Source organism: Eptesicus fuscus, chromosome 10 (genome assembly GCF_027574615.1).
Source record: "Eptesicus fuscus isolate TK198812 chromosome 10, DD_ASM_mEF_20220401, whole genome shotgun sequence".
Taxonomy (NCBI): domain Eukaryota; kingdom Metazoa; phylum Chordata; class Mammalia; order Chiroptera; family Vespertilionidae; genus Eptesicus; species Eptesicus fuscus.
In genome coordinates, this window is record NC_072482.1 from 33480030 (window position 1) to 33507422 (window position 27393).

The window sequence follows — 27393 nt, forward strand, 5'->3', positions numbered from 1 at the left end:
GCAGGCAGGGCGGGGTAGAGTGCAGCAGGAAACCCTATTGCAGGATTTTTCCTGCAACGGGAACGCTAGTGTACAATAATTAGAATACATAAGCAAATGTTTGATAATACAGTCTAAATATTGGCTTTAAGAAAAAATAAGGGATATACTCAAGGAAGTCTCTTGCAAAGGGTCCTACTGAAAACCAATAATGCATATACATTGGAGGAGAGGAAGTGAGGAGAAATCTAAGGTGTAGAGAACAACATGGGCAGCAAAGGTATACAGCTAAGAGAGAGGAGGAGGGAGAAGTGGGGAGATGCCTGTGTGGAGGGTGTGTGCTTGTGTGGAGTTATGTGTGCATGAAATTATGTGTTAGAGTATTTCTGGTCTTAAAAACAACAGATCATCCTGAATTAGCCAGGAAGAATAGACTGTATGGAAGGTCTAAAAGCAAAGCATAGAACTTACTCTTTGTTGGTCACCAGTGTGGCTGAGTGGTTGAGGGTTGACTATGAACCAGGAGGTTATGGTTTGATTCCAGGTCAGGACACATACCCAGGTTGCAGACTCGATCCCCAGTGTGGGATGTGCAGGAGGCAGCCGATCAATACAATAATTCTCTCTCATCATTGATGTTTCTATCTCTTTCTCCCTCTCCCTTCTTCTCTGAAATCAATATATAGAAAAGAAGCACTTTATAACCTATTGATGGTCTTCCTCAGTTGTTTCATATGTTGAATATCCAAACTCCTACAAAATACTCTAGCTTCTTAGAGCTCTCTCAGGAGTACTATAGGCTAGGTTGGTTTGTGCTAGAATGCTGGGCTCTTATATTTTAGCTGGAAATGGTATCTTGGAAGAGAAGACAGGATATCCTGGAGTATCATGGCTTTATATTTATTCATGAGGGTTTGTTTAAGAGGAGTTTTATGTGTATACATTTTCTGTAAATAGAAATGCTTAGTTGCATTTTCCCCAGATTGCCCCCCTCCCAACTCGTTAAGAAGAAACTTAGAATTTTTAAAAATAAAATGTGTAAAATGAATTCATAATATGAAGCAGGCAGAGAAGAGTAGAATCTGAATAAAACATCTTGTGTGTCAAATGAGCATCTATAGTCTGTGTCTAATTATTTCTCTCATCTGTCTCACACGACCACTTGTATTCCCATGCATCCATTCAGAGGGGTCTTGGAAATGCTTGTGAGTGGCATAGTGCCTAGTCACAAACTGCCTGCCTTTTAGGGGAAAAGAGACATGTTGATTCATACTTCAATCTAATAAGATACTGTCTATGTGGGAGCAATGTAGGGTAAATAAAATAAAAAAAACAACAACTATGCTGTCCTAAAGAAGAAACAACTGACCATAGTCTATGGGGATTTGTACAGATGGGGTGACAAAAGGGTAAGAAAGATTTCCAGAAGAGAGACACAGGTTTTGGGTCCTAAGAGATAAATTTTGCAGGAAGTGAAGAAGGCAAGAGATATTCCAGGCTTCCCTGACTCTCCTGATATTTTGGTAACTGGCTCTTGCTTTTTCCAGACTGTTCTTTTTTCTGTTCTGTAGCTTTTTTCTTGTCCACCTTAGAGTCACAGCTATTTTTTGTCCCTGGTTCTTAGTTACCTTCCATTCACTGACCATCCAGATTAAACTCCTCCTGGCAAGGTGTGTTTTGCTGACTTCAATGGGCGGTAAGGGACTTGGTATGGATGCTGGGCTCTTATTTCATCAAATGAGCTCCTGCCTTATGGCTTGCTTGCTTTATCCTGGGCAGGTGACATTTTGTGTAAGTTATGTAATTATATCATCCGACTTCCTCACTATCATTCAAGTCTATATTTAGGTATCTTGGACCTTGTATCACGTGTCTCTTTTCAAGAAGAAATATCATGGGTTGTCTCTTACCTCTAAAATGGCCAGATGCTCTTGCATTTGCTTTTCATGTATACTTCCTTTTTAGTAGTATTCTAATCATAAAGAAAAACCCTCAGGGGATTAAAACACAGCAACTCTGTGAGGGCTGATTTATAGAAAAAGATTTAAAAAAAGATTTTACTGCCCATAGCATGTTTGTATAGTAACCAGAAATGCAAATGATCTATATAAATGATAATTTGGTATTGGGTAGAGACAAACGTCTGAGGAATGAGGAAAATAAAAGGATACCTTAGGCTAGCATTTCTCATGCACGCAGAGTGGTTCATGAGTTCTAATTATTTTCTTTTGGTTTTGTGTTTTTACCTCAATTGAATGATTCATTTACCAGTAGAGTTGCCAGGTAAAATAAAGGTGACTGGTTTAATTTAGATTTCTGATAAACAATGAATAATTTGCTAGTATGTCCGTAGATTTTATTACATGCCTAAAAATTTTACTAATGTAGATACTTATACTAAAACTCATGACCCTCAGTAGGACATACTAAAAAGTTATTCATTCTCTATCTGAAATTCCAATTTAACTAGGTGTCCTCTATATTTATTAGTTAAATCTGGCAACTCTAGTTATTAGTGATAAAGATTAAATTTCTCTTTTTCAGGAATGATTCATAATTAAAAGACGTTTTCATAGTATAGACTTGGGTATTTTGAGTCAGTGTTTCCTAGCCTGGGTAACTGTGGAAATAACTGTATTGGATCTCAGAGATTTATTTTTCCTTGAACATGTTTCCAGGTGTCTGCTCCTTACTCAAGATTTAAAAACACTCCCTTTAAACTAGGAAACTCTCTCTGTAAAATTATTCTTCATTATCTGAGTCATTATCAAACAGAATAAATATCAAGAGACTAGAGAATTTTAGGAATTTGGAGCTCAAGGAATACTAAAGATTACTTAGTTCAAATAATTTTATTATTATACTCAATGAATAGAACCACCGCTTCTGATGTTAATTGACTTATTAATAAGTTAGCAAGTTAATAAGCTGAGACTGATCCCAAATCTTCCAGCTCTTGGTCCTATGCTATGAGATATGCAAATATGAGGGTATATGCTTTCTCTCCTACAAGGCAATTAAGATGCATAATGTTAAGTAATTAAAAGGAGGAAATTAGTTGAATGCAATATCTTTTTAAAATGCATTGGTTTGGCCGTTATTAACCATAACTAACAACTCCCAATGGCACCAATTGGTTACAATACTTCACCAGTCTTCCGATGCCAGTGTTTAAGAGCCAAAAGCCATACTGCTTAGTTTTAAATCCTTGTCCCATCACCAATTAGCTCTGTTACTTTAGTGAAGTAACCTCTCTGTACCTCAATGTATTTATCTGTTAAAAGGAATTATGGTAATGATAGATACATCAAAAATGATGGTAAGAATTACATGAGAATATTTGTAAAACATTTCTAACAATACCAGACACTAGGAAGGATGTAATAAGGGTTGGTATTGTTAACACATCAGATACCTGCAGATGGTGAGCTTAATTTCCCAACCAATGTCAGAGTAAAATAAATGTGATAAAGAATGTGATGAAAATCTTTAAGTTAGATATAGGTGTTTAGTGAGTTTATGGTAGGGGTATGGTTCTAACAGTCAGCATCTTCTAAGTTGTTGCTATACTGATTTTTAAAATCATTATGCTAAGCAAAATAAGCCAGTCAGAGAAAGATAAATATCACATGATGTCACTCATTTGTGGAATATAATGAACAACATAAACTGATGAATAAAAATAGAGCCAGAGGGAAAAAAAATTTACAGTATAATAGAAGTAATCCTGCTATTTGCAGATTTTTAATATTTCCTAAAACTTTTGTGGTATTATACTATGTTAATACAGTTTTGGTAATCTATACTAATAAAAGGGTAATATACTAATTAGACCGGACTTCCTCCAGACAAAGCCATGGTGGCGAGGCCAAGGCAGAGGCAGTTAGGGGTTATCAGGCTGGCAGGGGAGAGCAGTTAGGGGGATCTGGCCAGCAGGTAGGTAAGTGGTTAGGAGCCAGCGGTCCTGGATTGTGAGAGGGATGTCGGACTGCCAGTCTAGGCCTGATCCTGGCAGTCAGACATTCCCCGAGGGGTCCCAGATTAGAGAGGTTGCAGGCCAGGCTGAGGGACACCCCCCTCCCGTGCACAAATTTCATGCATTGGGCCTCTAGTATTATTATATTTAAAATATTTTTCCCTTGAAATATTAATGTTTATTGCAGGTAATATTATATTTAAAATAGTTTTTCTTGAAATATTAATGTTTATTGCATGTAAATGGCTAATTATTTTGTATCTACAATTGTAATAGATTTATTTTGTATATATATATTTTTTTTAAAAAGGCCATGGACCCCCTCTTCTAATTTTACCAATCAAAGGTGCATATCCAAGTTCCTTTCCTATTGCTTTCAGTGATACATCTGAGATTCGGCCAATAATTTTTTTTTTATCTTTTCAAGATTAATTAGAAAAATGTGCCCACAATAGGAAATTAGTATTTGAATTTGTTAGGTTATGCAATCCTTTTAGAGATTAAAAAAATATTTTAAGTATTCAGGCTCCTTCAGTGACTTCCCAAGAGACTCAATTATTCACTCATGGGAAGAAGAGAAAGAGTAGCTTCCCACTATAGTTCTGATAATTCCAATTAGAGTTTCTAACCAGAAAAGTTTGAGATAAGTTTCCAAATTTAGTGGCTGCAGTGTGTTAAATTTCAGGAGAGCTACAAGGGAAACTGCCTATATTTAACTAAATAACATTTTTGGGTAGGAGACACTAAGTAATACTTTTGGGTAGAGAAGGTCATTTTAAAAAATAAAGCAAGACCTCACCTTCTTTAGATTTAGCTAACTAAGTAGACAGCTATTATTCTGTAGCTTCAAACCCAATGTAATACCCCGAAAGGCACAGAGGGGCTTTCCTTTGTGTTCCTGAGTTACCCAAATTCACAAAATTTCACCCACACTTCATGGCAAAGTTACAGATGAATTTCTTTTGTGTTGGTCTGTCAGTGCAGCTGTGGCACAAAGACTGCAGGGTCATGTGTTCCTGGCCCTCTGTGAGACCCGTAGTCCATTCCACAGCGTCAGAAGGAGTTCAGACTGTGAAGGCCCAAATCCACATTTAGGAAGGCCTGTTACTTGCTGTCCATTTAAGAGCTTGAATTTAAGTAGGAATTTCCCTACCTTCCCAAAAGTTGTTGGTAAGGAGGAGAAAAACGGGACAGTAGAGAAAGGCAGCGGCTGCTTGGTATGCAATGATGTCAAGCATGTCTTCTGTGGAAAATTCTACCGATTTATTTGTTCACAGTTCTGTTTTCCTGTTCATTTCCGCATTCCTGAACTTATCCATGCATCCATTCGTGGATCATGCATGCATTGAGGACTACAGGCTGTGCTAGGTATCAGAAATACACAGGCAAGTAAGCATGGCTCCTGACCAGCTGGCTTCTGATTGCAAATTGTACTAGAGCCCCCAAAATAATCAGGTCTGGCTCCAATCTCAGTTCTGCAAGTCTGGCACTGAAAGAAATCCGATAAAATGTTGGAAAATATTATCACCTGATAATCGGGCATCAGAGCAAATTACAACTTCCATATTAGCAGTGACTACATCTTTAACACTCTGTACCCACTGTGCTTAGCACAGTGCATGGCATAGCATAGGTAAGTAGTTGTTTAAGAGTGCAGTAATACCAAGATATAGTCTTTCAAAAGGATTGTGTCATTGAGGTTCAAATAGGCTGAAACCATCTAAAGTTGTCACTCACATAAAAAGCTTTTCTCAAGCTGGAAATTGGAATGGCCAGCATGGGAATTTCTAATGGGGTAGGAGACTGGTACAACTTCTGTGTCTGCTTTTAGATCAATAAACACATCTTAGCCTGAACTTTCTCCTAGCAACCAGTGTCTCGGAATAAGTGTCACATACAGACCAGAAACAACAGCTGTGATTCCTATGAAGTGGCATATTAAGATGATGAAGTACTTCCCAGCTCTCTGGCCCATAACTCTCTGCCATCATAAGCCCCTATGCGATCTCAGTTATGTATATTTATTTCCTTATCCATCGGCAGTTTGGAGGTTAGTGGGTGGGGGTGGCAGGCAGCATTCTATGTTGGCATGTGGCTGAGGTGACGGGAGGATTTTAGCAGCTCGTGGGTGGGTGTTCTGGGAGCAGGTGGCTTTGGGAGAAAGGAAGTGACTGTCAGGATTCCGTGGCATTTGGGGGCGTGTATAGGCAGGCATAAAAAAAGTGTTGGGTATTCTAAAAACACTTTGGTATTCTCATAATGAGAAATGTAATCCAGGGCTTTTGGTGTTCTAAGCATTTCAGTTTGTCATTCTGTGCAGAGGGTTAGGAAAAGAGCCCAAAGAGCTAAAGATATATTAGCACAGTAAACTGATTTTGCATAGTATATTAACAAAACCTGCATTGATCACTTGAGTTTTGAGGCAGTGCTTCGGTAGTTCAATAGCAAGCCTTTCTATGTTCTTATTTTATTAGCGAGGAAGCAATCTCAACCTTGGTGTTAATATTGTTGGTTGATTTGAGAGCCCTCAATTGCCTCAAATGAACTAAAACTATTTCAGTATTTGATTGGAGCCACATCAGCAGCTGGTTCCTCTTAGCACGCGGCATCACGTGGCATCCAAGTGCTGAACTGCACCTAGAGTCGCTCATTTTAAGGAATCTGGGCACTGACTCTCAGAGTAGACGGGCTTCATCTGTTATTGGTGTGGCCAACATGATCCCAGCCTCGTTGGGGAAAGGGAGAGAATAAAAGTTTTGACTTAGTTCTCTGTTGAACAAACAAACAAATAAATATTAACTTCTCCCCTTCCAAATTCCAAAAAGACACTATGCAAATCTTCAGGGAGGAAGGTTAAACAACAGAGATATGAAAACACTGGACGTATTAACCACAATGGCATTGCAAAGATATGCCTAAAAATGAATAGTCTCTTCTTCAAATAGGCTTTGATAAGTGGTGATCGTTTGTAAACACTGTCACCTCAACCATAAAAATACAGTATTCAAAACCTTTGGGAAAACAGTCTTTCAGACTTCAGTGTAACGTTTAAAGATAAGAAAGAATATCCTTCAAACACTCAAGTCACTTTAAGGACATGATCAGGCTTAAACATCTTACATTTATAAGTTAAGTTGAAACATTGCACATTTACAAGCTCATGTTGAAGCAGGAAAAATGAGGACTTAAGATAAGTGTTTTCTTAGATATTTATTCATCAGGACTATGAACAGGGAAAGAATCAAGGTCAGTTATGTGGAAATCAACAGCTATGTGGCGAAGCAGCGGTGGTGAGAGATCCCCACCGGCACATGTTGTCCTCAGATAGCCAGCATTCCAAGTGCAAGTACCTGGGAAGTAACCAGGGCATTTCCTGCTGTTCTGGGTTTTGCAGGAATCTCCTGGGAAGGGTTTAGAGGGCTGTGATGTCATTTGTGTTACCATAATGAGTTTTTTCCTGTTGCCTGGAACTGGCTGGGTTATAAGAGAATTCTTATGCAATGATTGTTTTAAAGTGTCTGTATCTTAGGTGTCTCCTAATATACTTGTATTTTATAACTTGAAATAATGGTTTCCTCCCACCCAAGTACTAACCAGGCCCGACTCTGCTTAGCTTCTGAGATCAGATGAGATCAAGCGCATTCAGGGTGGTAGCAAACCAGCATGTTTAGTGTGTCCCTGAGATAGTGGTGTGTATTTCTGTTGGCTGTCTTTTGATTTGAAACCTCCTAGGTATTAATAAACAGTCTCTCACCTTTTTTTTAAAAAAAGAATGAGTTTTTTAATTAGCAATTATATATGAAAAGAATTTGAAATAGCATTTCCCTGAGAATTTAACATGCAAATAACCTTAATTCAACTTGTCCTAATAGTTTCAACGTGGTTTAGAAAAGCTCTTTTGTTTGTAAATAATTTCTTCTCCAGAAATCACCATTCATGAAATGCTTTGCAAGAAGAAATACCAGTGTTTTTTAGAAGTATCAGTGTTTGTTAGCATTGAACCTGTTTTGATTGTCTATTGCTAAACATTATACTATTAGCAGTATAAGTTATATAGAAATCCGTCTGATGATTCTTACATATTTTCCAGCAATGACAAGCCAAAAATATGAGGCACATTTCTCTTAATCTTAAAAATTCCGAGAGAAAAATGTCAATTTTTTTCCCCCCAAAATAGATCTTCCTTTCTACCTGACATTCATTTTGACAGTATGAAGAAACTGCAAATGGGTTGATCATGTATATTGTCAACCATATTGACATTTCAGCAGGATTCAAATGATCCTTGGTATTCAGACAGAGCTGATGGCTTCATTTGCAAGTGAGTCATATTGTTAAAATCTTATAACACTTCTGGACAACTAGGAAAATAACCCTGTCACGGAGTGCTCCCCAAACTGCCCCTCCTCCCAGGCACGGGGGCCCTCTGTGACCCAGCACCTAAAGGAGTATGACTTTGTATCAGACACTCTATCCATTTGTGTGTTTTGAGCAGTTATTAGCTTACATTTTACCAGTGGATCATGATTAATTTTAATAACCCAAGTAAAGTTTTAACCCAGTGTCTATTGTGTCAAATAGATTGGTTTAACATAAGTACAATGGTTCAAAGCATCCATGGTCCTTTAAAACACTGGTATAACTAATAAGGCATTCTTTGGTTGGCAAACTTAATAAAGCCACTAGTAAGGAAGGGAAATAGATCCTGTATATGGGATTACCACCATAATTCCCCTAACATCTTCTTCACTCTGTTTTTGTATAACCAAAGGATATAAGCCAGGATTGTTAATTTCATACTCACAGAGATTGCAAACTGGCATTACTCAAAACACAAAAGCTTTTAATGCTAACACAAGGAATATTTCAAAATAGTATTCTGGATTTTCTACTGACAGACTATGATATGGGATACAAGGTGCTTAATATGTATGAATTTAATTTTTTTTTTCATCTGCAAAATGAAAAGTAGAAGTAAGTTATCTCTACAGTTGTGTAAATTGTATTCTTTTCCCATGCCTCATTTTCTCTTTTACGTGGTTATTCCATTGCCAGATTAGTAAAGATAGACCCTGGTGTCCAGTTACTGTTTCCAACCATCTGTTATTTGGAGCAAAATGAGAGCAATAACAAGACTTAATGAATAATAGTCACAGACTATTCTGGGCAACATGACAGCAATGGGAAGTTTAGAAATGCTTGTTTAGACTTTGATCCTTGGCATCTAGGCTGGTGCTCATATTTTCAGATTAGAAGTATTAAGCCTTGAGAGCTATGCCTGGAGTCATGTTAGATAATTTTTGAACTAAAATTTAGAGCTCTTGGATAGTATTTTTTTTTTGGGGGGGGGTAACTTTTAAAAATGAGATTTGTACTCTTCCATGTATTATTATTACTATTATATAAAGTACATGGGTACTTAGCGTGCTGACTGACTTGCTGCTGAGGTGTGTGTGTGCAACCATTCAGACACACACTTTACATTTACATTAACTTCTTTTATAAAGGACTGATGCCAACCAGTCTCCCTAGATTTTTATTCATTTTGGGGTAATTCAGAGAGATCTTGAAAATGTATCTGACTTCATAAGAGAGTAGTATAATGTAAAATCCTGAAAAGCCGTTTGGATACATATTCCAAGTAGTATCATAAGTAATACTTTTTGTCTTAATGACTTAAAATGAGGAGGAATGCTTATTTATTAAAAATCAGAGGCATGAGATCCAGCTTTTCTCTTTGTAGGTGATATATCAGGTTTATGGCTTGAAGCTTTACTGATTTGTGTGTGATGTCCGTATTACTAAATTATATTGTTACTGTTATTTATTTTTCCTATCTTATAAGACCTGGTTCCACTCCCTGCAAGCTCATTCCCCTTCTACACACCCAAGCATACACTAGCCAAAATTAACTAGAGCCTATGCATGAATTTTTAGGGAGTGTGGGTCCCTAGAATTTAGGTATTTTTATTACTAACAGCATATACTGAGTGCTATGCAAGCACTCCTCCTTGTTTTTCACTGTTTAATCATAAAAACAATCCTATAAGGAAGCTCCATTTATCATTTTAACTTAACAGACGAGGAGACTGAGGCTTGTCAAAGATTAAAAATTTGCCCATGTAAACAAAACTGATAAATGGCAGAACAAGGATTCACACCAAGGCTTACCTTACCCCAAAGTCCAACTCTACACTACTCTGTTATTTTAGTTCCCCCATGATAAGAAAATACCTTTTATAGTGCTTGTAACTTGAATTCCCAGTTGTTGCTTTACATTGTCTTAGTGTAGTTATAATGTTTCTGGGTATCATAAAAACATCCTTTCTAAATGAGCATATGTTATGACAATAGCATATATAATATTGTCATTAGTTTCATCAAAAATTTACTAAACTCTCACCGTGTCAATCCAGATCATATACTATATAAAGCTAAGTAGTCTTAATCTAGTAGAAAGAGTTCAACTTTGGCTAGTCTTTACACATTCCCAGTAGCTTAGAGGAGAAACCCTGCAAATCAGAAGCTGCCCTCTTATGGAGAAAGACTATATGAATGTGTTTTTACAGAAGTATTATTCTAGTAGTTGTGCCTTAAGATTCTGATGAGTTCCTACTAACATTATGTACAAAAATATTTTTAAAACTCTAGATAAAATATTTAAATTACTCCCAATCTCATTACTCACACATATTTGTTTCAAAATGTATGCATAATACACATTCAATATTCAATAAATATCCTTCTACCACATTATGTTTAATATTTGGAGAGTAGGTTCACTGTATACGTGTGCTATAATTTATTTCAATAATTTTTTTTTATCAATAGACGCTTAAGTTGTCTTCAATTTTCCCAAGTGATTAACAATGTTATATAAAACACCTTTGTGCTTCCTCTACCTGTTGTACATTTTATCTTCCTTAATTGAGGTTAACAGGATGTGTTTAGGGATTGCAAATAAATAGCACTGTAATACAATCTATCTCAAAGAATATTTCTAACGAAGCTGCCTTTGCCTTTCACATTTAAAGGTTCTCAGCATGCAAAACATAGTCAAAAGCTTAAAAATGTGTTCATGGGATTTCTCCAAGTGGTATTTGAGAACCAAGTGGGTCTCATGTAATAGCAAAGTAGTAAATTTGAAATTAATTTTCATATCCATTAATCATTTGGAGACAACTTAAGTGTTCTAACGATCAGAAATCACCCACAAGCAAAATTCAGACAACACCTGAATTGAATATTAAAATGAATTTCAACTTTTCTACATTGCTTTTTTAGCTTTTATACTACACCCACTTGATACTAATTATAATTTTGCCATGTTTCAGTTTATCTTAGAATCTGTGGTGTGTAATGCCACAGTCATAGAACACATGCGTGCACAAGATCTTTCTGCATCCGTGATACTGTGAATGCAATAAGAAATTCCTGAAAAGGCAAGTTCTGCTCTGCCAAAACTATCACTCTTATAAGAGAAGAGAGAAAGGAAGTAATAAAAAATAGAAGTGTGAATGGTTGTCCTTTATAACTTCCTTCCTTAAAATCTGGAAAAAAATATTTTTAAAAAGTTAAACTGTTATCCCTTGAAGTTTTGCACCCACTGTGAGACACTAGCAAAAAGTTCCTGATGACCTGTGAGTGTGAATGAAATGTCAACATAAAAATTGATCAACATTAAGATTGGGTGTAGTGGCACAATGGAATTATATGCCTAAGTCATTCATTGATTTTATTTTAAGGGATGTGTTCTGTGGAGAACATTTAGTTTAATTCTAAAATTCTGTCTGTTTCACTGAGAACATTCAATTTAACAATGAAATTGTCAAATATAATCTAATGTTGCTTTTAGAAAATGGTAAGATACTATTAACTAGAATTTTTCCCTTCTCTGCCTGAATTACTACACCTCAATGTTATTTCCTGTTGTGATTATTTCTGCTAATTATAGCTTAAATAAAGATGTAAATTTGAGGAACCATAAATAAAAAATTTTAATGAATAAAATGTCAATTATATATTATAGTTTATGTGCATATTTTAAAAGGAAAAATCAATTAAACATATCAAAGAAAAGTAAAATAACCCATAAAATAATCAAAACCCAATAACCTCTGTGTATATATTTTGGTACAGAATACTCCAGATATGTACATATATATTTGCTTTTCAAGTTTTGTTTTCAGAAAACAATATGTAATTAACATTTAAATATATTTGTAAATAATCTTTTATAGAAGCATTTACCAAAAAAGGTAGTATCTGTGTCTATGACATAATAATTAATGCTCAAAAATAAATAGATTTTTCATTAAATAAGTCTGGTAAACTTTTTGAGAGTGCCAAAGTATTTCATGGTAAACAACAAATGGTGCTAAACAATCGGGTATCATCACGCAAATAAAAAAGAATTTACATCATTACCTCACACCATATACAAAAATTAATGTAAAATGGATCATATACCTAATTCTAAGAGCTAAAACTAAGAAAATATTATAGGAAAACATAGGAGAAAATATTTGTACTTAGTATTAGGCAAAGAATTCTTTGAAAGGACACAAAAGCATAACAGTAAAAATTGGTAAGTTGGATGTTATCAAAATTAAAACTTCAGTTCTTTGCAAGACAATATTAAGAAAATGACCCAAGCAATAGACTTGGAGAAAAATTTTGTAAAATACATTTCTAATAAAAGATGTGTACCAGGAATAACTAAATTAAGAATATGACAAACTCCCATTTGCCAATGAAGAGAAACAAAAGTCAAATAAACCCATGAAAAGATGTGCAACATCTTTAGTTATCAGGGAAATGCAGATCAAAGCCACAATGATGTACTTTTCACACTCAGCAGAATGGCTAAAATAAAAAAGACAGAATATAACAAGTGTGGACCAAGACTTGGTGCAACTGAAACTCTCCTGCACTGGTACTGGGAATTTAAAATGATAATCCATTTTGGAAAACAGTTTGACAACTTCTTACTGTGTTAAATACCTACATGTATGTGTATGTATATATATACATACACACACACACACACACACACACACACACACACACACATATATATATATAAAAGCTCAGCGACTGAATGGCGGAACGACTAGAACAACTGGTTGACCAGTCGCTATGATGCGCACTGACCACCAGAGGGAAGATACTCAATGCAGGAGCTGTCCCCCGGTGGTCAGTGTGTTCCCACAGTGGGAGCACCACTCTGCTGACCAGGATAAGCACCTGCTCCCACAGCGGGCGATTCCCGCAGGCCATGTCCCTGACCAGTGCACGAATCCACAGGCCATGTTCCCCACCAGTGCCTCTAGTTTAATATATTACTTAGAAATCAAATACCTCAATATTTAACCAAGAGAAATAAAAACTCATGTCCTCACAAAGACCTATATACAAATGTTCATAGCAGTTTTATTCACAATAGCACAGATTTGGAAACAACTCAGATATCCATCAACTGGTAGAAGAATAAGCAAGCATGTGTGGTACATCTACACAGTGAAAAACTACACAGCAGTAAAAAATAACAAGCTAGTAACACACAACAACATGGATGCATCTTTCAAAGATCATGCTAAGCAAAAGAAGCCAGACTTAATAGGCTACATTATATAGATTTCCATTTATATGAAACTAGAGGCCCGGTGCATGAATTCATGCACTCAGGGGGGGGGTCCCCCTCAGCCCGACCTGCACCCTCTCACAGTCCGGGACCCCTCTCTCCTTACTGCCTACCTGCAGCAGAGGCTGGAGAGGCTCCTGCCACAGCCTCTGAGCTTGCCAGCCATGAGCCCGGCTTCTGGCTGAGCGGCGCTCCCCTCCCTCCCCCGTGGGAGTGCACTGACCACCAGGGGGCAACTCCTGCATTGAGCGTCTGCCCCCTGGTGGTCGGTGTGCGTCATACATACCAGTTGTTCAGCTGTTTGGTCGATTTGCATATTAGGGTCTTATTATATAGGATTTCTAGAAAAAGGCAAAAATGCTAAGATCAGAAAGAGTAGTAGTTGCCAGGGATTAGGAGAGAGAGAGGGAGGATTGACTGCATAGAGACCAGAAGGTACTTGAAGAGGTTATGATAATGTTCTACATCTTGGTTGTCAAATGCATCAAGCTGTACACTAAAAAAAAAAAATGATGAATTGTATTGCATTAAATTGTATTTCAATAAACATAACTTACAAAATAAAAGACTACAGAACTCTATCTTCCTCTTGGAGATTTAAAAAGCATATTTATAACTTAAAAGCTCTAAGTCAGAAAGAAATAATTTTTATTTAACTTTAACAGCCTGGCAAATTCAAAATATTTTATCTCCTGAATAAAATATGTTGTACCTTAATAAAATATTTTCAGTCTTTGCAATTACAAGACAACTGAATGCTATTTTGTAAAACAAATCAAAATAAATTTGTAAAAGTTTAAAGCTTTTGCTATATAGTGACAAATGTCTCCAGAAAGACTGTGACAATTTTCATGTTTATGAGAATGAATATTTCCATGGTCACACAGGATATTTGTCATATGTTGTTTAAGTCTTTTTCAGTTTTATAGATAAAGAGTGTTATGTTTATTTTAAATTTGCATTTCTCACTACTAATGAATATGGATATTTTCCAGAGGTTTATTGGCCATTTAAAAACGTTTCTGTTTTGCATTTTCCATACACATTCTTTGTTCTCCCCTCCCCTTCCACATTTAGGTCTTTGTATTATTTATTGGTGCTTAAGAAGTTTTTAAAATAAAAATCCTATAATTTAATATATTGTTTTTCAATTTCAACTTTGATATTTTTGAAATACATTTGTTTTTAATGTTTGGACAATATAAATTTTTCTTTATTGTGTATGTCCTTGGAATCATTTTAAGTACATCATTTTCGTTTTTAAAAAACGTCACTGATGCTAACGTGGAAGAAAAATAAAAAAATTTGCTTCACATTAAGTAGTTTAATAATTGGGCCAATAGTGACTGATCAGTGGTCACATGACTCTTGGAAGCCACAAGAAGTTGTTAATACAACCTTAGATTCAGGTTTTGTATTTATACATAACCATCAAGAATGTTTGGCAAGTTCTGACTGATGCTATTCTCACCATCTTTGTGAATGTGTGAGCCAGGGAGTAGGTTGGAAAATAGAATAGGGTGGAGGTTTTATTGTTGGGGGAAGTGTTGACCTGGAAGAAAGTTGACCATGGTTAGACACTAGAGTCAATAGTTCTGGAATAGTTTGAAGTTGAAGAGGAGGATAGCTGATGAACTCAAATTCCTGAGAACGCTGCAGGGGCTCACATCTATACATATTGAGAGACTGACTTTGACTAGAAGGACGTAATTACCTACTGATGCTAGAAAGAAGGATGGGAACAGGAATAGAAATATTTCTGAACAAAATGAAAGACTTTGAGGTGAATCCTACCCCAATGGGCACTATTATTTTGTTTGTTATTTTTATGTATTATTTTTTGCAGCAGCATCTGCTATAAATTGGGTTTCTGAAGACAGGTGTGTAGCAAATGAATGCTTTTGAAAATTCATACTGAGAACTGAAATTTTAGATTTTCTTTTTGCAAACATGGAATTCTAGGGAACATATTTTGCTCCTGTAGAATATTTACCTTCAATATTTGTTTCAGGTCAATAGATCATATAATATATATTTTAGATCATTTTTTACAATTTCTGCCATGACATTTATACTTACTTTTTGTTTAATTTAAGCTGTACTTTTCTATTATTCTACTTGAGTCTTTGCATACAATAGATATTAAAAAAAACTACTTTAGATTTAGTAAATAAATCTTAAAGTCATAACTCAGGAAAGTAAGTACTGTTTATTATATGAATTACTGAAATACCTCTGTTCATTATAGAAAGGTTATGATATGTAGTTACCAAAGGAATCTGTTTTTATAGAGCCTAGAATGGTGTCCTTTGTAATTTGAAGTGACCTGTGTATAAAAGCAGCGGATATTTTTTAAAGCAGTGCCAGGTTTCTAGTTTTAGATGCTCATTGAGTTTTGTGCAGCCCTGCACACTGCAGAGACTGATTTTCTATTTGTGCTCCCTGTTGCAGTTTTGAGCTTCTCTGAATAAGCTCATCAGACATAACTACTTACTAGAGCTTTATTTCTGAGAAGCAGCATTGTGACACAACAATTCCAAATTAAATCTAGATGCAATCCATGGAATTATTAGCTTTACAGTTTCTTTGAAGGCCTGGTATATACTACAGAGGAGGGATTCTGTGATGGGGTAATTCTAAAAAGGATGGTCACATGAGACATTGCTGGGATGCCTTATTTTAATTTCTAACAACCAACCTTAAACATTTTATTAATCTGCCTGAATTAAATACCTTATAGTTCCAAATTTAAACAGATGAACATAACATGAAAGAAAGGAAGCTAATGGAACAAAAACAAGCTTTCAGAAAGTTTGCTTATCACGGCTGTAAGCTTCAGGGGCTAGTTTACAGCTGTTCTGACCCAGCTGGTAATATAGAAGGGAGTAAATTAGAGGAGATACAAACTTAATACAAATTCTCTTTCTGTAAAATTTACACTAGGCCTCTAAAAGAACAAACTGGGCTCTGGCGGGTAGCTAAGTGGTTGGAGTTTTGTCCTGAAGTTGTGACTTCGATTCCCAGTCAGGGCACATACCTAGGTTGCCAGTTCAATCCCCAGTTTTAGCACGTATGGTACCAGTGGTACAAATGTTAGTTTCAGAAACCAGGAAGACAGGGAGGAGAAATACTATTTTCAGGTATGGGTTATAGTCCTCTTACTTAAAACATTCTTTTTAAAAATTAAGGTTGCCTTCTAAAATCTTTTACTATAGGGTACAATTTAGAGTTATAAGAAATTCTGAGCTTCAAGGGAAACGTTATGCAAATTCTATGTATCTGAAATATCGCTATTATGTTACTGAAATGAAATTATAAGCCTTTTTTGGGATAGTGTTTGGATCAAAGGGATTCCTAAAAACGAAAGAAATAACCTCTGTTGGCCTTGAATGCAACCTGAATTCTCTCAGGACTTGCCTTATGATCCTCTTATAGTTAGGGAAGATTGTTCAGTAAGCTTTTGTCTGTCACCCTTTGGTTAAAATAGCATATTTTTCAAGACACCTAAAATCCGTGATGATCCATTCACAGTGGTGAGATACATGTATATGCATGTTCTTAGGCAAGGTGGTGTTTTGAAGTAGAAATGGTGGACAGCAGGGCATAGAATAAACACTAACAATATCTTTATTAACCACATCACCTCAAGGGTTATTTTGGCTCCTGGTGTAAGAGTCTAGCCCTGCACCAGTGGTTCAGAGGCTCTTGCATCCTAAGTGAAAGGATTTCCCAAGAAAGCATTTAAAAATAACCAGCTCTGTTGGTGTCCCGGTGCTTTCTTTCCTCCCAGGGCACTGCCTGGGCTGGGGCTTAGCCATCACGGCCTCTCTTTGTTCCTGCCTGAGATCCGAGCCTTCTCCAGAGCCCTGAGCCCACAGCATAGTGTTCTTTAATGTCAGCAATAATGCTTTTTCATTCATTGGGGACTTTCAACAAAATGTGGCCTAAATGTTGCTTCCTCAAGAGTTACATGATGGATTTTATTTGCCTATGTATGTAGGATGTAGAAAATGAAATAACATAGAAATTAAAAAGTTTGAGAAACAACAAATCTATATTTACAACAGTGGGTATCCTAATGAAGGAACTGGACCTGGGGGATGAAATGTTTCATCAACAGCCTGCTGGGAAATGGGATTAAATATAAAAATGTTAATGAAAGAGGCCATTATCACATCAAAAGTTATTTTCTTACCTTTAAACTTTAATTGAGAAACAGATGGGGAATAGAGTATAAATTCATTACTCATGCCTGAGATTAAGCTGCTGGAATTCTTAGTGGAGTTAAAATACTTAGGGGAGGAGCCCACAGCAGTCTGTATAAACCCATCCAGGTGTGGGCTTTTAGCCTGTGACACGCTGTCACCATCCTGCCCTACTAGTAGGCATGATCCAGGGAAGGAAGGCAGGGCTGCAGGCAAAGATGGGACACAGAACCTAGGGGAGCTCAGCTGCTGTAGAAGATTGAGGAAGTGAGACTACCTTGGGGTTGAGTTCAGAGTAGACCAGTCATGCACTGAAGACTGAAGAGGACACAGTGCTAGAGAATAAGATAGTGGTGAATGTCTAAGGCAGTGATGGGCAACCTTTTGAGCTTGGTGTGTCAAACTTCGCCAAAAAACTGAGCATAACTCGGGTAGTGTGTCACTTTGAGGAAAAAACTAACTCCAAGACTCTAGTCGCAAATGTTTCATCCTCAGGAGCAGCAAATGTTTCATCCTCGGCATGTGGCCGCGTGTCATCAGAAATGGCTACACGTGTCAGTGCTGACACGCGTGTCATAGGTTCGCCATCACTGGTCTAAGGCAAGCATGTCAAACTCGCAGCCCATGGGCCGCATTCCTTGTTTATTTGGCCTGTGTTAGCCTTTGAGTTTGACATGCTTGGTCTAGGGCAGTGGTCGGCAAACTCATTAGTCAACAGAGCCAAATATCAACAGTACAACGATTGAAATTTCTTTTGAGAGCCAAATATTTTAAACTTAAACTTCTTCTAATGCCACTTCTTCAAAATAGACTCACCCAGGCCTGTGGTATTTTGTGGAAGAGCCACACTCAAGGAGCCAAAGAGTCGCATGTGGCTCACGAGCCGCAGTTAGCCGACCACGGGTCTAGGACAAGTGCAGATCTAGAGGAGAGATAAACCATTGAGGAAGCAAAGGTACCCAGATCCTGGCAGCCTGGGCCCCAATAAAGGACACTAGAATAGGAAACTGCTCCCTTGCCTTGGGGGAATTTTTTTTTTTTCCTTATATGTTTGCTGATCAGGTGGGAACCAGCCTCAAGAGTTTAGAGTTTGTAATCTGGACACTCACCATGTCTGACAGTTTGGCAGTGAAGGCAAAGGACTGAATGAAACTTTCTTTATTATAGAACAATCCACAAATTGCAATATCTAACTGTAGTGAATACAGGCTAGTTCATCTCATTGTAGTTATACGTCCAAATTCATTAGCAATAAGACAGTGGGCATTCTAATAATGTTTAATGTACTACCAGGAAGTCAGAAAGTGGGAGGAATACGTATCACTGCACAGCTTACAGTCCCCCAAACTGCTTAGGCCTGTATAATACTGAGGCACAGGTAAGATCAACCAACAACAGAAGGAAACAATGGTGTTGCATCATCCCCAACCCCGAAAAAGACGTTGGGTATAATTTTTGCTCTGTAGACATCTGGCCTTTGCTTGGAAATAGTAAGGCCATTGTAGAGAAAAGCATAAGTGCATTAACATGTCTTGGCACCTCCATTATTAATCCCTTGCTATCTACTTGAGCGGTTTATTCTGATATTCCAACACTTTTTAGAGAAAGCAGTTATTTATTATCATAGATATACACTTAAACTGCATACATAAATAAATATTACTTACGTGACAATTACTTTGCTTATTTGAGCCCGGGGACATTTTTCAGTGTAAAATTGAAAAATCTCTGCTGAAGGCATGGGCAGAGAAATGAAAGAGAATCCATTGATTACAGTTCCCCAAACTTAGAGAATCACTAAGGGTAAAGAAAAAGTGGTGTTTTAAGAGGCTCAGAGGTTAAATGGTGATAAAGTGTTTGTAAAACTCCCATGGTTCTGCCTTGGGGCAGGTTCTGAGCCCAGTGTTATGCAGTACCACAATGATGTCACAGACTGCAATATCTGTGTTTGTTTGTTTGTTTGAATAACTATTTTGATTGAGGAGACTCAACTCCTGAGACGTAGGCATTACATTTTTTTTTTTTTCTATTTTCAGTAAAAAACTGCCTCCTTTAGGCTCATCCAGGTTCTCCCTTTCCTGCTGTGAGTCCATCTCTCTTAAAGCCATCTCGGTCCAATTCTGTCACTTTTTACTTAATAAGAATAAACGGGTGTTAGGAGTGAGATTATACACCTCTGTGATATTTCAATCTCACATTTAACTCAAAGTTTCTTCCTTCCACACCTTGCTCTTCCCTCTGCTCGGTGTAGGGCACGTGTGGTTCGAACCTGCAGTGGACAGCGTGGACTTGAGGCAGAAGGTGTGCTATTTTCTCATACACTTGCCTCTCTCTTTTCTGCTCTAGCCTTTTGGGGCTGGGATTCGGAGGTGACAGAGGGAAAGACAATCCTCCAATGGCATTTCTGGTTTGTCTGAGCTCTCTCGGTGAGTCCTCACTGTTTCTCTGACTCAGACTGACTAGCCTTGGTTTTCCTCTCTGGGGTAGATGTCCAAACACCTGGCTTCTCACAGGCTTTCATGATGGGCTTTCAGTAGGGTCTAAAGGAACCTGCATATGTAGTGTTCCTTTCCTTGCCAAACAGTGGGCGTGCAGTCTGTCAGCACTCTTTCCACCTCCTCTTGTTCCAGCACCAATGACATCAGGTCCCCTTTTGAGACAAGAGGCAACTACCAGTCCCCAACTTGGTGGATGGAAGTGTAAGGTTCACTCTTCTTGTAGAAAGGGAAGGTAAAGGGGAGGGGAGGCTAAAGAGAAAACCACCACTATGTCATTTTAATGATTCCTCCCAAAGATACCTCTTTCGTTGCCCCCACACCTCTTCACTATTTCCCTCTGACAAAGGCCAGAAATGGGTTTAGCTTCTTTTATCTTTGAGAGTATGAAGAATAGGACCTGCTTTGAACTTGACCCTGAAGATTTTAGGGTAGTTTTGTGTGTTTTTTTCTGCACGGTAGCATTTTTTCAGTAATCTTGTTCCAGTTTTCAAGGAGTGGGGAGAAAAAAAGGAAGGACTTTGCACCATCCTTATGGTAATACTAGAGGCCTGGTGCACGAAATTCATGCATGGGTAGGATCCCTAGGCCAGGCCAGTGATCAGGGCTGATCTGTGGGGTGACCAGTGGGCGGGGTGGTTGGGGGGGGGGACCCTCTGGCACCCGCCTTGGCTGGCAGCCTGGCGCTGCCCACTTGCTGGCCCTGACCAGGGGCAGCTCCTGTGTTGAGTGTCTGCCCTCTGGTGGTCAGTGCACATCATAGCAACCAGTCATTCCACCAGTCATTTTGCTGTTTGGTCAATTTGCATTTTAGGGTTTTATTATATAGGATTGAATGTTTACTATGTGTTTGAGGGTATAATACTAACTCATTTGGAACGGAGGCCCAGAAAAGTTAAGTCAGAGATCATACAGCTAGTAAGTGGCAGGGAAGAATCTACATTTGGGCTCTCTGGTGACAGAGGCTGTGTCCAACCACTGCCTCTCAAGGCTGGTAAAGTGTGATGCCTCGGTCCCTGGGTTTGTGGAGGTAGGGCTCTGAGACAGCTGGCTTCAGAGGACAAGCCTGGGAACACTCTGACAGCGAGGATTTTGAGTCATCCACCGTGCAGCCTCATGAAAGCTTTGTGTCAGCTGCAGGACAGGAGCAGTCACTGCCCCCAGGGATGGTAAGACCCTAGTACATTTAAATTTACTTTCTGTCCAAATAAAAAGCTTATTGAAACAAATTATAATGATTTAAGTGCACACTCCTTTTTTTAGTCTAATTAACATTTTGTTTCACAAGTATTGTATAATTTAGTGGCATTTAGCTGTTTTTTTTTTTTCCTTCATCTAATGTACCCCAAGGTGATCAACAGTAGATTTATTAGATGACCAAAGAAGTTTTTTAAAAATATAATGCTGAAAAATTAATGGTAGATCCAAGCAAGAGGGAAACAAATGAATAATTTTTATGCACTCTTCAAGATATATTATGCATTGCCACAATTTTACAACCTACAGCAAATCTCTTAGAATTCTATACTATTTATTGGCAAGACAGTAGTGCACATAGTTAAGTTTCCAGTGGATAAAACCGTGTTGAATTGCTCTCCAACTCAGCTGCCCTGTGTCGGTGGAATGTTGGTCTACCTCACTGAGATGAGAGTGTGGTCCTTACAACATCAGAGCCATTGTGAACTCCTCCATCTGTCTGGGCCAGCAGTTGGGAGCCTGCTGCCTCAGTAGCACATGTGTGTAGTAGTATGTTCTCCATTGTAAGTGAGAGAAGCCGATCTGGGTTGCTAAGTAGATACTGGAATATCTTGCAGAATTCTGGGGAGAAGGATGAAGAAGGACCAGAGTAAGAGTGAGAAACAGTGACTGATCCTCAAGGGAGTCCTGGAAACTTTTACTTCTAGCCTTTTGTCTCTGCAGACCTACTTACTTTGCTGGCCCATCATTGATTCATTGATCTCCTGCTTTCACTTCCTTCTCCTCTGTTAAAGTTAGAAAATATTTATCACTTAGATTTCTCTGGAGGGTAACAATGGTGCACTGTAAAGACTGTAGTCTTTGAAATCTGACTGACCTAGATTTTGTAGTTCAGTTTTGCCACTTGCTGCTTATACCACTTTGGATGAATCATTTAACCTCAGTTTCCTTATGTAATATGCAATGTATTGAGTTTCAGGGAGAACTGAATAAGATTCTGTATATAAAACATCTATATTTTTGAACATATGTTCTTCTCTCCATTGTTGATTAAATGGTTGATTGACTAATAATGGAACACAAGCACAGTCGTGCGTGACATTGTATTCACTCAGGTGCTTGTAAATGTACGCTCCTGCTATGAAGAGGGAAACTGCGAGATTGCAGTAACAGGCTGGAGGGGAATTTACTTCTGTGAGAATGCCACTGTGCTTATACTGGGTCTAGTATGTTAGACCAGAGGATACATTTGATTTAACCCACGCGTGATGGTCCACTGGCTAGAGAGACAAGAAAAGCTGATCTGTTTTCTTCCTTAGGAATACCATCCTACTTCCTGAAGAGAACGCTCCGAGTTTTATCAGGTTCTGGAACCAGTGCTCTTTCTACAGAAGTTTCTTCTAGGACCTAGACCAAAGGCTAACCAGCGCTAGCCTAGGTCTGGCTCCTCTAAATTGCCCAATCCCTTTGTTCCTCAGCATGAGCAGAGAGTTTTTGGGCTCCACTCCTCGTCCCCTGTGGTCCTACATACATATCTGTAACTCTGGTTCACATAGAAATCTTTGCACTACAGCCTCCTCTATGATAGATATCATATCTATGTTGCCTTTCTTTCTGTGGTTATGAAATTTCTAAGGAAAAAGAGGATCTGTAGACCCTTGGCTTTTATGGTTAAATATTCATTAGTTTTACTCTTCATGCGTCACCCAACTAACCCAGGTCTTGTAGTCATTTGTTACTTTGTAGGCACAGATTTTGATTGTTTTCACAATGAGATGCGCTGGTGTAAAGATTAAACTGGGTGCGGGAGTCTTACCATCTACCCAGAATCTTCTTAGCATCTAACTGAAAATTCATGAATTTTGCTCACGAAGGCATATGTGATTACTTTCCTAAAATGAGGTACATTTTATTCCTTTGTGAAGAATAGTTTTGGAAGTCAAGTAAATTCTAATGTCTGGTGTTGGAAGAGAAAATAACATGAAGAAATATAAGAAAATAATGCTTCTGGACCAAGAAATACATTTAGGTTTGAAAAAATTTAGAATAGGACATCAGATCTCACTGTGGTTACTATATGTGACATGAATAAGTTTACCATGCTCTCTACATGCAATAAAGCAATGGTGTTTTGTGAAAGTGTTTCAGCAAATATTATAACTAACCCCCAAACTTTATTTGCTGGATGATGTAATAGAGGGATATTTGAGAACTGAGGAGTTCACAGAGGTCTTGGGATGCAGTCTTTGTGATTCTTAAGGAACTGCAATTTTCTTCTTAAAATAAGAATAATAGTTGCTATTTAATTAGCATATGCTGCACACAGGGCCCACTCCTGGGTGCTCCTTATATATTATTATGTTTAGTTCTCACAAGTATATGAAGGAAGTGTTAACCCTATTTTAAAGATGAAGAACTGAGAGTCAGGGAAGTAAATTATCTTGTCCAAAGTCACACAGTTTGAATTTCCATGAGTAGCCCACTCATTTTCAAAAGTACTGTAAAGGGATGCTTTATGCATTATTATGCAAAATTGAAACAGTTGTTGTGATTTTTCTCCTCCAAACCTGTAAGACAAGTCACTTTTTTCCTTTCATATTTTGACTTTAGAAAATGAGAGAATCTTTTGCCTATATGCTTAATTCCACCATGCGGCTTTTATGAGTTCTAACCTTTGCCCCTCTAATCACAAAAATGATAATTATTTCTAGAATTAGAGGAGGACTTGGAATATTTATTTTAACTTTTATATTTATCTAGCATTTTAAAATTTACAAAAGGTATTGAAGTAGCTTGTAACTTAAACATAACAGAAAATAAATAAGTAAATAGCTCACCTACAACCTTTAGAGTAGGTAGATAAGTACATAAGAAAAGCTGATTTATACACCTTCTTGCTAAAATTATTCTCAATTTTATAGCAGTAAAATAAGGATAATACAACTTATAATCTACATTACCTTTTGTAATAGCAAAAGCATGCAAAGTAATTTATAGATATTGTTCCAATGCTATGCATAAGAAGGAATTTTTATAGATACAAATTCAGATTTGGCCTTCTGAACTAGTAGATTCCACTCAGTGCTGCAGTAACAGGGTTTGAATTCACTGCTTTGTACCTTTAGCCACTGAGCAAACAAACATATCTGTAACATATATTGAATATAGTAGAAGGGAAACTACATGCCAAAAAGACTGTAGAAAATATCATTTAGAGAAGCCTTTAGCAGTGTGTGGGTACAGTAAATTCAGTTTCAGATTCTGTGGCTTGGCTGTTATGTAGATAACCTCAGCTATTAATTAAAGTTTCTGTGTTCATATAATTTACTATCCCAACTGGGACACTTTTGAGAGAAAAAGGAGAACCAGTAATAATTATACAAAAACAAGAAATGTCAAAACACTGACCCCACACACTGGGACAATGATAACACTAGGTAAGAGTAGATACCAGGCTCCAGAGTGGTTATTGCGAATATTGAAGACCACAAAATATCTATGTATATAAAAGGCTAAGTGTCTGTCTGTCTGACTGGTAGCTATGATGTGCACTGACCACCAGGGGGGAGATACTCAATGCAGGAGCTGCCTTGATGTGCACTGGCCATTTAAAAATAAATAGCACCATGGACCTGGCGCCAAGAAACCAACACTCGGCTTCCCCCAAGTGGGACCCAGGCCCTGCCACCAAATTGCAGCTGATGCTGCCGAGACCCCATGACTCAAAATGTAGCCCATAGCCCAGCCCAGCCCGGAAATAATTGCTGTGGGTGCCGGGTAATGACATCAATTAGCAACGCCCAGCTTCCTCTCCCTAGTGACTAGCCTCCTTGGAGTTTCTTCAGCCCAGAAACCCAACTTGCTTTATAGCCAGGTGCAAACATTTTACAGTTTAACCAAATGTTTGTGAAGCATTTTCCAGTACCTCATCTCATTTGATCCTCACAGAAGTCCTGGAGTAGGGAGTAGGAGACTCGGTAGAATCCTATTTTCTTTTCATTAGTAAGACGCAAATAGTGATATTAAAATATTTCTTTTAATTAATTTCCTTTCAATGTGCATGAATCCATGTACTGGGACACTAGTTTTCAATAATCTTGTGGACATTTAAAGTACTTGATTCCCATGAAGTTGGATACCAAGTTGTTAGGATAACCTACTGGTTCTCTCTCTCTCTCTCTCTCTCTCTTCTCTCTCTCTCTCTCTCTCTCTCTCTTTTGTTGTTGTTTATCCTTGCCTGATGGATATTTTTCCCATCTATTTTCAGAAAGAGTGGAAGGGAAAGAGGGGGAGGAGAGAGAGAGAGAAAGAGAAAGACATTGATGTGAGAGAGACACATTGATTGCCCCCCCAACCCCCACACACAACCCACCCCCGACCAGGGCCTAGGAGGGAACCTGCAACGTATGTGCCCTTGACCTGGAATTGAACTGTGACCCTTTTGTCTGCAGTTCAATGATCTAACCACTGAACACACCAGCCAGAGTATCCACTGGTTCTCTTTTGTTTTTTCCCCTCTGTTGATTAAGGTATTACATATGTGTCCTTATTGCCCCATTGCTCCCCCACCCCCCCTACTCATGCCCTCACCCCCCTGTCTGTGTCCATTGGTTAGGCTTATATGCATGCATACAAGTCCTTTGGTTGATCTCTCCCCCTTACCCCCACCCTCCCCTACCTTCCCTCTGAGGTTTGACAGTGTGATCGATGCTTCTCTGTCTCTCGATCTGTTTTTGTTCATCAGTTTATGTTGTTCATTATATTCCATAAATGAGTGAGATCATGTGATATTTATCTTTCCCTGACTGGCTTATTTTGCTTAGCATAATTCCATCCATGCTGTTGCAAATGATAAGAATTCCTTCTTTTTTACTGCAGTGTAGTATTCCATTGTGTAGATGTACCACAGTTTTTTAATCCACTCATCTGCTGATGGGCACTTAGGCTGTTTCCAAATCTTAGCTATGGTAAATTGTGCCGCTATGAACATAGGGGTGCATATATCCTTTCTGATTGGTGTTTCTAGTTTCTTGGGATATATTCCTAGAAGTGGGATCACTAGGTCAAATGGGAGTTCCATTTTTAGTTTTTTGAGGAAACACCATACTGTTCTCCACAGTGGCTGCACCAGTCTGCATTCCCACCAGCAGTGCACGAGGGTTCCTTTTTCTCTGCATCCAGCACTTGTCGTTTGTTGATTTGTTGATGATAGCCATTCTGACAGGTGTGAGATGGTCACTGTTTCTCTTTTAAAAATTTAAAAAAGTCAAACCCTGAACTTGTAAAATTTATAAAGAGAGAATTTTCACAGCATAACTCTCTGACCTTGACCCTTATTCTTTAGTCACCTTCCCTGTGGGGATTTCTCATTCGTCACCACTGAAATCCTCAGACTGTCCCCAGAGAAGTTCTGTAAAGGCTGATTTTCTGCATGAGTCCTCTTTGTGTACAATTGACCCCCATCTTTATCATTTAAACAGAATTTTACAGAAGGCTCAGAGATTACAGATGAATAATATATGCAAGGTGACAAGTGTCTTGATAACCTGGTTTACAGAACAGAATTTACTCACCTTCATTTGGAAGTCCTTCTGGGCCTGGGCTGCCTGCCAGGTTCTTGGCACAGCTCCATCTGACGGTGCCCATCTTGTTCCATCCATGCCTTGCAGGAGTTTCCTTAGGTGTGTTTATCCTACTAGGAACCCAGGCAGAGAAGAGGGAGGCCCTGAGAGAAAGGTGCTTCTTCTTTTCTCCTGCTTTAGTCTCCTCTTCTCGTTTCTAGCTTCTTGCTAAAGACGTCTTTCCTGGATTATTGACAACAGGAATGGGACCCATTCAGAAGTTCCTTTTCCTTACTTCTTGCCAAAGGTGTCCCTAATTTTATGAGCATACCTTATT

General features: G+C 38.1%; 1 protein-coding gene across 5 annotated transcripts in view; it reads left to right on the forward strand.

The window, feature by feature from the left end:
- RIMS1 (regulating synaptic membrane exocytosis 1) overlaps positions 1-27393 on the forward strand; it is a 409384-nt gene that overhangs the window by 126964 nt on the left and 255027 nt on the right. The window contains exon 3 of one of the 5 annotated variants that reach the window (XM_054721883.1): positions 27165-27231. The exons of the other annotated variants lie outside the window; for them this stretch is intronic. Within the exon in view, the coding sequence (XP_054577858.1) occupies positions 27165-27231 (67 nt within the window). The remainder of the gene's footprint in view (positions 1-27164; positions 27232-27393) is intronic. 5 annotated transcript variants of the gene reach the window in all.